General features: G+C 38.8%; 1 protein-coding gene across 2 annotated transcripts; it reads left to right on the forward strand.

Moving 5' to 3' along the window:
* The first annotated feature begins 390 nt into the window (after positions 1–390).
* Positions 391–10,477, forward strand: smpd2b (sphingomyelin phosphodiesterase 2b). 2 transcript variants are annotated; one of them, XM_078249063.1, is made up of 11 exons: positions 391–661; positions 2,122–2,224; positions 2,333–2,429; positions 2,639–2,715; positions 3,440–3,533; positions 5,893–5,982; positions 6,078–6,160; positions 6,372–6,504; positions 7,067–7,171; positions 7,312–7,489; positions 8,931–10,477. In XM_078249063.1, the coding sequence occupies exons 2-11, from the start codon at positions 2,175–2,177 to the stop codon at positions 9,353–9,355; spliced, it is 1,332 nt and encodes a 443-aa protein (XP_078105189.1). In that variant the 5' UTR covers positions 391–661; positions 2,122–2,174; the 3' UTR covers positions 9,356–10,477. The 2 variants fall into 2 exon arrangements, with proteins under 2 accessions (XP_078105189.1, XP_078105190.1); XM_078249064.1 differs by lacking the exon at positions 391–661 and having other exon boundaries at positions 2,148–2,237.
* Positions 10,478–10,726: the final 249 nt, after the last annotated feature.

Genomic DNA, 10,726 nt, shown 5'->3' on the forward strand with positions numbered 1-10,726 from the left:
TTCCATCAAAGAGAGATTTCCTGATGAAACTTAGAAAAGTCACACACACAAATATCTAATAATGGTTATTTTCTGTTCTTTTTAAGTTATTTTTGGGCTTTGAATCAAGGAGTATTACTTGCTTGTGGGAAGCGTATGACTAATAGAACTTCACCTCCCAGAAGTAATTGCGGCTGAGGCTGAATCAAACCAGAAACAACCGTCAAGTTAGCTAAAATAACACCGGATGTTCGGTGAATGCCTTCACACAAAAATAAATTATTGTTTATTTGAGATAGCGTTTTTCCAATAAGTAGTTCATAATTACTACTCACGCTTTTCAAAATGTGTTCTATACACGTGTTCAGCGAATCCTGTCGGACGCGACTCTAGTTCCTGTTTTACCGGAAATCAACACATATTTTTATCCCTCGCTTGTAGGAAAAGCACGTAGCAATGGAAGTGGCCCTATGAAGTGGCCTAACACCGCTAAGTTACCGTTAGTGTTCGTTATTTGAGATGCTGCTCAACCGACTTTGATATTAATTAATTAGGATAACTATGAATAGTTAACTAGCACGCTAACAGGAATTGTTTTGGGTCCAAAGCCAAAACTAACATTACAGCATAATAACGGTCAGACGGTCCAGTTAACTTCAGCTGACGTCAACAGGCTCGAGAGGTGAGTTGAATTAGCTGATAAATAAATAAACCAAATTGGTAACAAGTCAACAGTAACCGGAGACGTTCTCGGTTAACGTTGCAGTGACTAACGTTAGTCAAATGGCTAACGTTATTGTTTAGCAGCTGTTAACGTTATCTTACGCATTGTGGTTAACTGTCAAATATTACAGCTAACGTTACATGATAATGAAGGCAACTGTTAGGGTTTCATTAACATATCCACTTACAACGCACTGAGATGGCTAGCTAGGTGTAACGTTAGCATTGACGTCAGCTAAAACTTTATCCACCTTGTCTGCAATGCCAACGTTACTCAACCTCTGCATTTCTTCCCCCAAAACCCCTTCAAACAACCTGCATTTTGGGTCACATGTAGCTAACTTAATCTGGAGTAAATTGGCTGTGCAAAACCCAGAGCACAGGCAGGCTATAAATGTGACAACATTTACCAACTTTTTTGTTTGTTTTAGTGTCGGTAAGTGTATCCTCATTTTGGGGTTAAAGTTCAGTGTCGGTGCCACTAGCTGTTACCTGGCTATGACATATACTGTCTGTACACTCCTTTGTGGACGCATTGTACAACTTGAGGTTAGTGTTTAGCCTTGGAATAGCAAAGGGCTGGTTTATTTATGTTGTTTGCTCTCTCTATAATGACACTAAAGCCCCTTGATTCTTGCTGCTTCCCCCTTTTTCTCTCCAGACAGAGCAAAGTCATGTCAGCACTCTGTTCTGGACTGGTGTATTGTTGCCCTCCCAGGAGAAAGGAGTGAATGCAATTGCCTCTATACCTTGTCTCTTTTTGAAAAAAATAAAATAAATCAACATTTCCCCCACTGCATGACACAGTGAGGCCTGTCAAGGTCAGTTCAGTTGTCATAGGCCTACATTATTTAAAAAAAAGAAAAGAAAAACATAGTCTCTTATTTTAAGACCTGATATAAGATTTTAAAGATGTAAATTCATTATTTTAGTATAGAGAATTGTATTCACAATTTACGATTAGAGTATTCCAGAGGAGCAAATAAGATTTGTTTACATTTTTTCTGTTACAAATCTGCTGAATCCTTAAAACAATTTATGGCCAGGAACTGGAACTATAGTCAGGCTGCAATCTGCTTGGTTTGCCTTTTTTGGCGCTTACTATGCAGTTTTTAATGTTTATTTTTGTGTTTACTTTTACCACAGACTCGTGATTGTGTGCTTTTTCAGTTTATAAAGTATATGAACTGAATTCATATGTGTGTATTTGCACTTGGTCTATAAGTTGTCCAGTTATCCAACTCTCAAATGGCTTTACTTTGCTGAATTACTCCTGTTATGTGTATTGTACAGTATATGCTGGAAGTTTGTGTGTATACCAAGACATGCCGTGCTACCTAATATGTCCATGTGGGATTAGATAACAGAAATTGACCTCAAACAACTTCTAACCACAATAATGTTTATGTGTCACGTTAGGAGCTGCCCCATCTGACACTCCATCACATCTACTGATCCACTGATCTGCCAGCATGGCTAACACAGACTCTGTCAATGTCCGGGTCCTCTCTCTGAACTGCTGGTCAGTGGCTGTGGTTTGTAGTTATTCTTAATGTATTGGGGTTTAGTTTGTCTTAATACATGTATGCAAGCACACAGTGTCCATACTCTCTCTGATTCTTTTTTTCAGGGGGATCCGCTACCTTAGCAAACACTGTCCTCAGCGCTATGCCATGATCGGAGATATGTTGTGCAGAGAAGAGCATGATATTGTCTTACTGCAAGAGGTTGGTGGCAGCCATTTTCTAGAGTTATAAAGTTGCAGAGTCATCCCTAATTTGATTGACTTTTTTTCAACTCATGCTCTTAGGTAAATGTTGTGTTTTCTGCGATGAAGACCAACCTTAGGTCATAAATCTTGTAAACTTGTATGAACAATATTAATTAGGCAAAGATTGTATTCTAATTTTGTGACATCTAGATTTGTTTTTTCCAGGTGTGGAGTGAGAAAGACTATCTATCCTTGAAAAGGAAACTTGCCTGTAGTCATCCTCACTCTCATTACTTCAAAAGGTAATGTTTTCACTCTAATCCCAAGGTTGCTGCGCAATCTTTTCTGAACCTGTTAGCGTTGAACGTCTTTCATTCTAAGATTAAAATTCATGAGCAAGTTGTTTTCAACAGGGTGCCCCTCTGTCAGAAAAATGTACTTGCATGACATTGATCTAAAGACCCAAAATGTAACCGAAGTCTAGGCACAACTTAATGCAGCTTAAGTCTTTCTTGACCTCTATACAAAAGCACAAGACTGAGATTAATCAAAGTCCTTACCTTTCTAATCCCCTTTGCAGCTCACAGAAATGTCAACCCTAGTAGATAAATTCTCACATTTATTACAGATTAAACATACAGTAGTAACTAAAGATGTAGATCGACATGGAAACCAGGAATGTGAGTTGTTTCTTTAAACCCAACAGTATTTCCTGCATACTGAGCAATATCCAGAAGTGCAATATCTCATTCTTCTGTTTTAGTCATAGCAAATGCATATTTTCTTATCTTAAACATATATATACATATATATTTTGTTTTTAACCTATATTTATATTTTTCTCTATTACTAATTACTGTTTTATGTGTGTACTGCATCGTCAGGATTGCTACTTAATTTCGTTCTACTTCGTTTTGCAATTACAATAAAGGAATTTTATTCTAAATGATGATCATGTACTTCTGAAGCTGTAACTTCAAAGCAACTAACTTCTACTCATGTCTTGTGTTTTCTCTCTTTCTTCAGTGGAGTCATCGGCAGTGGACTGGCCATTTTCTCCAAACACAGAATCTGTGATACATTTCTTTTTCGCTACTCACTGAATGGTTATCCTTACATGGTAAGTCTGGAGAGCCTGAGACACAGAAAGTAGTGTTTTGTACGGTAGATTCCAAGTATTAATTGATGAAAGTGAAGAATAGTAAACAAAACAGTTGGAAAGATAATCTTAATACCTAAATATTTGCCAAAAAGTATTCCCACAACATAATTCATATAGCCCTTTTACACAATAAGTTACGAAATGTGCTTCACAAAAGACATAAAACCAAGTAACTGCGTGCGTGCGTGTGAAAGAATAGGGGTGTTACGATTCTCCAAATCCAGAATTTGACTTAAGATCTCGATTTGATTTTCAATAAAAAAAAAAAAAGATATTCAGCAATGCCAGAAGGGTACTTCTGCAATCTTCTTCCTATTTCTTCAACAGTTGTATGCACCATTAGCTTTAAATGTGTGTACTTGGTTTTATTTCTTTATTTATTTTTTTAGTTTTGAGATCTCTCTGATTGATTGATTTTTTTTTTTATTTTTTTTTTTACGGCCATCTGTAACCCACAACAGTTAATGCACTGATAACAAGCAACAAACAAAACATAACATTGTTTCTTTTACTTCCACAAACAAAACAGAAAAATGAACAGACAAGCACATAATGTAATCTGAAAACTGTTTTACATTTGTTCTGCTACTTGGTTTAGTGAAAATACAGCTTCCCCTCAGTTCATATTGACATTCTCTTATTTGAAACAGCCTCTGGATACAGTCTGGCAACATGCTATTATATACTTTGTACATTAGTGATGCTACTGTAAGGTCTACAAGTTCACAAAATGTAAGTACCTGTAAGTTTATAAATAACTGATTTGTCGGTTCACTATAATTAGCCCTATTTATGATTCTGATTGCTCTCTTTTGAAGTTAGAAAATTGGCTTTGTGATTGTTTTATGTTTTCCCCCAAACTTCCACACCATAAGTTATATATGGCAGCATGAGAGATTGATATAATAAATGTAATCAATTTGTATTAAGAATATCTTTGGTTTCGTTCAGAATTGCTATGGACTTCGATATTTTGGTTTTAATATGATTAACATGTGGTTTCCAGCATATTTTGTGATATATGACAACTCCCAGAAATCTGTTCTCATATACTCTTTCTATTTCAATATTATTTGCCAATAATTGCCGGAACAAAACAAGTTGGTGTCATCAGCAAACAAAACCAAATTAAATATATTAAATATTAAATTTAGATACATTATAAATTTAGTCATTTATGTACAATAGAAACAAGGCACCTTGAAGGCACAGCGGAGTCCTGTCAGAGCCCACATGCTTTACCTTTGTCGTTTGTTTCCATAACTCACTCACGGGGAAGGCAAAATATTGCCACACCGCTTTCTTCAGGGAAGCAGGAGGATTTTCCAGTTCTGTTGTTTTCCCGTTATCTCCGACTCTGGCAGTGGCCATGGTGTCTGGAAGAGAGCAGCTGCAGGCTATTGGTGAGCAAGAAGGAAGCGGGTGGAGAGAGAGAAAAATACTGGGGGAATCGCCAATCCTGCTTTTGATTTCGATAGTCGAAATCGAAAGATCATTTCGATCAATTATTGATTTGAAATCGAAATCTTGACACCCCTCATACATTTACTACATTACTGTTTACACTCAGTTCATTATTCACAATTACTGTCCAAATTATATTACTTTATTTTATATTTTTAGTGTTATATTTTCTTCTTTAGCTTACCTTGTACTACGTTGGGGTTTAAATTCATATTTATTTTTACTTGTGTGGTATTCCTTTTCTTTACCTATTGAGCAAACAAGTCAGCAATCTCGGAACCCATCGGTCTGACGGCAATTTATTCTCTGGGGCCAACAGGCAATATTTCAGGGGTACCGGTGTAGCTAGCTGATATCCTGGCAAAGACTTACTCTTCTATACGTGGGTCATTGTTTACAATCGGAGTCAATACTTTTGTAAGTCTTTTAGGTCCAGACAACATTTTGGCTAATCTCTATAAACATATTTGCATATTAAAAAGCTAAATCGTCATCAGACAATAGGCGATGGGTTCTGAGATTGCATTTCGGGCAATGTGTTCCGCCTCTTTTGTTCGCCACACGGACTGTTTACCTGCATGCAACCAAAGCCCATCCCATACCAAAATGTTATCCCGTTGCCTACAGATTCTACATTCATATGCAGATATCTGTTTATAGAGATTAGCAAGTCAGCAATAAAGTGAGGAGCCAGTCCTATACTTGTCTTATACGTGATCATTAAACTCTTTCTTCAATTCCACTCTAAAAGATACAGGCAACCAATGTAGAGATGGATTGACATTTAGACATTGTCACCCTCAGAGTTACCACCTTTTCTCACATAACTTTTTGTGTTTTTCCTAATATTTAGGCTCACCATGGAGACTGGTTTGGAGGTAAAGCTGTTGGGATGGCCATCCTAAACATTGGCAGCCTGATTGCAAATGTCTATGTTACTCATGTAAGGTTTTCTGATATCAGTGCTCAACCCTATATATACAGTATATTATATACAGTTATTGACCAATGCTCTGTTTCTCTGTGTATTGAATTAAGCTGCATGCAGAGTACTGCAGAGACAAGGACTCATATCTACCTCACAGAGTGGTTCAGGCCTGGGAGCTGCAGCAGTTCATTCGGTAGTGTGTCTTTGTTAATTCTGCACAAAGAGTTTGAGCTGGTGTAATATTTGCTTATTTTTCTCAGGTGAGGTGCTATCTTGAGTTACTGAACATGTGTAAAGCAGCACTACAGTGCCTGGCAGTATTCCTAATCAGTACTCACTTTTGAATCAAGTTTCATCTTGTTTTGTGGCATTGGTAATATATGTGTGTTTTCTGTACCTATCAGCCACACCTCTGCTGGAGCAGATGTGGTGATTTTAGGTGGTGATCTCAACATGCACCCCGAGGACCTCGGCAACAGACTACTGAGGTCTTACACTGGACTCCGAGACTCTTATGTAGAGACCGCTAAATTTGATGTAGGTAGTGACAACAATGCTATTAGGACTGTTTTGTCTGCTAAAACGGAAAGTTCAGTTTTTTTTAAATGGAGCTTAATCTTGTAGTTTGGGACATAATTTGTATTGGTTATGATGGCATTTGCCTTTTTAAAGTTTTCTTTTTACATTTTATAAGGTTCATGGTGAAATCTGAGGCACAATGACAGTGGTATACAGACAACGCTCCAGTTTAACCACATTCACTAAACCATTTACTGTATGTAGATGTAAAAGGAAGGTGAGCGTACCCTAGAAGTTGGCTAAGATCACTCAAGGTACTTGCACGCACAACCTCAAGTACACTTGGTCAGTAGTGGCAGTAGTTCTGCAAAGTTGTAAAGCTGTATCCAGCAGTGTCATTGTGGCCCCATATCTAAAGAGTTGAGCTTGTAAGTTAAATGTCATCACTGACAGAAAAAAATGTCAAGACTACGAAAACAAGAGACAGGTTGTAAGGATAAAAAAATGCATTTTTCTTTTGTGTTTTTTTTTTTTTTAATTTTATTTATTTTTTATTATATTTTATCAATTTCTGTTGCAGGGATGTGAGGATGGTATGACTCTCATAGCTGACAACCCTTTTATCAGTAAAAAGGAGCTTCTTCCTTTTGAGAAGGGAATTCGAATCGACTACATCCTGTTCAAGGTGGGTGAAAGCTTTGTGTCGTCACACCTGCTGTGTTGATACCCCCTCATGTTCACAGCGAGATATTGGAGTCCTCAGATGAATTTGTAATGTATTTTGACCCCCAAAGCAAATTTCCCTTCTTTTTTTTTAATTCTCAGGGTTCTTCCAAAACAGACATTTATTGTGATTTCATGTCCACCACCAACGGCTCCGTCCCTGACCATCCATTCCCGTACTCCGACCATGAGGCTCTGACTGCTGGGCTTAGGCTGGAGACACACACTTCAACTGAGACCGGACGTGACAGGCAATCAAAGAATAAGGACTCTGCTGCAGGTATGTTTTCCAGCCATGCTAGCAGGGTGGCTCTAGGGACTGAGATATCTAAACCAGGAGTCAGCAACCTTAGCTTAGGTAGCTCAACCAATGGCACACTAGCAATAAGTGTGCAAGAGAGTTTTTTTTGGAAATGTTCAAATCCAAATGCCAAATGGCTTCTTTCACAGCCATTGTCAGCAGCACAGCCTGTTATTTGCGGTAGTTTGATTGACTGTTTCCCCATACGCATTTCGCGAAGACCCGCCCTACTATGTCGCTGATTGGCTAGTACTCGTTGCCTTTTTCACAGAATGCGCCGCAAAGGAAAAAAAAAAACACTGCCTGACCAGACTTGTTAGATGACTGCAGGCTTAATGCTGATATGGCACACTGAATGACATGAACATTTTAAAATGGCACTTAATATTAAAAAGGTTGCCAAACCCCTGATCTAAACAGTTCCTCTAGCGCCATCATCGGGTCAAAGTGTTAATTTGTCCAACGCTTTGGTTTATGACGCAATAGCTCCAAAACCAATGGCATTGCCATCAGCATCTGCTTTACTTTATTCAGTGTTAATTACCAAATGTTAGCATGCCAACACACTAAACTAAAATGGTGAACATGGTAAACATTACACCAGCTAAACATCAGTATGTTAAAATTGTCATTGTGAGCATGTTTGCATGCTGATGTAAGCATTTAGCTCAAAGCACTGCTGTGCCTAAAGCCCCTTTTAGACTGAATGGGTTTCTCTAGGGGCTGGAGGTGATTTTAACACTACCTGCACTGGTCGGCAATTTTTAATGCCATCTGAGTGTATGTTGTTATTTTTCAACCCCACCCCAGTTATAATTACAGCCGTTATTACGAACTTGCTGGTCCTCCTGTAATTTAAATCCCATGCAGACGGGACATCCTTGTATTTTAAAGTGGATCCCTCTTCTACTTTTTTATCAGCCCCTTTTATGAAATTTTGCTTTTGAAGATGGAGGAAGTCGAAAATGTGTTTGCTAATCTGATAGATGGAAACATGTTAGGACCAACGTATAGGACTATTTTGGAACCAATACCACACCGGAAAAAATGTAAGTCGTCAGGAGAGCAAGACCCCGTGAAAGCTCATCAAATGGGCTGTTGTCATGTCAGCTACAGGTAGGTGCTGGGATTCTTTTTTGGCTAGTCCCTGTCTGTTCTGGACCACATCCTGTAATTTCATCATGGTTAAAATGCTATCCAGAACGATTTGTTAAATTAACAAGGAGCACAGTGAATATTTTATGTTGTAATGTTAATCCGGTTGGAATGGGGGTTTAAATGCAGCCCTACAGATCTGCTAGCATGGCTGTAGACTCTTACTTGTATTAAATACACCAATGTCACTTGTGTTAAAGTCAACTATCAAGTCTTGCAAGATTTTTGACTTCCTCCTTGTCTCCTCTCCCTTTCATGTCTTCAGGGAAGCTGGCTGAGTTGGTCGACATTGTGACAGAGGCCCGTACTGAAGTCAAAGTGGGCTTGCACTGTGCCGAGAGCATGCGCTACACAGCCAAACGCACCGGGGTGATGGGGTTGGCTCTGCTGTTTCTGGAGCTGGCCATCGCCACCGTGCCCTGGTTGGCACTGGGAGCAGAACAACCTTTCCCTCGTACCTCCTTCTACCTGCTGGCTGCATTGTGCTTCGCCATCCTGCTGACCACCTTTCTGCTGTACATCTTCTATACCATAGAGTTGAAATCACTTCAGGGGGCTGAAGACCAGATGAGGCTGGCTGTAGGAAGTCTGCAAGAGAAGCTCCGGGGCTTTCCTTTGGCTCAGCCCCACAACGCCCAGCGGAGGCCCCCAAAGGCCCATGAGCCCAGTGCTTTTGACCCAGAGGAATAATAAGGTGCCATCTGAGTCAAAGTGGGCACACTGAAAGAAGCCTTTGAAGTGGGCTTTAAGATGGATGTTTGAGGAAGTCCTTCATCCTCTGAATGTGTTTTATGCTCTTGAGATTAAGATTTGTACTGCACAGTGAAGGAGCTTTTGAAGGATGTTTCTGAAAGTAGTGCAGGACACATGCTTTGACCTTTTTTAATACTTTTTATATAATTGTCTTTAGCCGTTTTTACCCCTAGATTTCCCTCTATGCACCTCAACACGCTTCCTGTTGCATAGTATAGTACTTCTGTGCTACTGCTGTTCTTAAAGGTCATAAATGTGACCATTTGTCTCTAGCCTCAGGTCCGACTTGCATTCCACCCACCAGTAGTTTCAGCGGGACCAGTTGTTTCTGTTTTTAATTCCATGCTTCCCTTTTGTGATTTGGAGAGTCCACCACACAATTATAGTGGGTCCAGACTTTGTGCTGATTTACTTGCAGAAAGAAGCACTGCACAGAAGACACAGACACTCCGAATGTTGACGGTTTACATTTTGGTCAGTAATATTTGTTCCCTGCAGGACAGATTGTTGGGAGCTTCCAGGGGCATTGAAAAACAAGGATCCTCATGCACCGGTTAAGACTTTTCAGTCTAGTATTCTGTAGGAAAAGGGACAAACTTGAGCTGCATGTCTCATGTTTACTGTCTTGCACCGGAAAGTATCTTAATGTTAGAGACAATCTGCACTCCTCTTTTTCAAAGTATAAATGTGAATAAAATAACTTAAAAAAAACATCATGTAGTGTAGAAAATTACAAATGCTTAATATATTATATCATATATTATAAGTGTACAGTGCACTTCGTTGTCTAACCAGATAAACCACTTCCCTTTTATATAAGAAAGTACTTAATTACTTAATGATTCACGTTACTGTAAGACAGTGTCTAACTCAGCAAAAGCCTAACAAAGACTTATCATTTTTAAACTTTTATTATTTCACCTCAGTGTTGGAAAATCACGTGGTAGTTCTTAATTTCATAAAGGTTGTAGAATTTAAAACAATACCTGATGTTCATTTCAACTTAAAATTGTGATGGGTATGATTATGAAAGCAATAATAAAGAATTTATTCTCACGCTTCCTGACTCCTGTGGCTGTGGATAAGTCTGATAAGTCGGTGTATGATGGCTTCTACACATCCACCACTAGAGAGCATTATACGGACATGTGAACTTTCCAAATGTGACATGGGTGTGGTACATTAACATTTTTCATTTGTTTCTCACAGCAGACCACATCACTGGATTTAACTCATTTCAAAAGTTAAAAGAATACTGTGGCTTTATCACAATTAAGGACCCCAATAAGTTGTTAGAGTTACACAGCC

This window comes from Sander vitreus, chromosome 4, assembly GCF_031162955.1.
Source record: "Sander vitreus isolate 19-12246 chromosome 4, sanVit1, whole genome shotgun sequence".
Classification (NCBI taxonomy): Eukaryota; Metazoa; Chordata; class Actinopteri; order Perciformes; family Percidae; genus Sander; species Sander vitreus.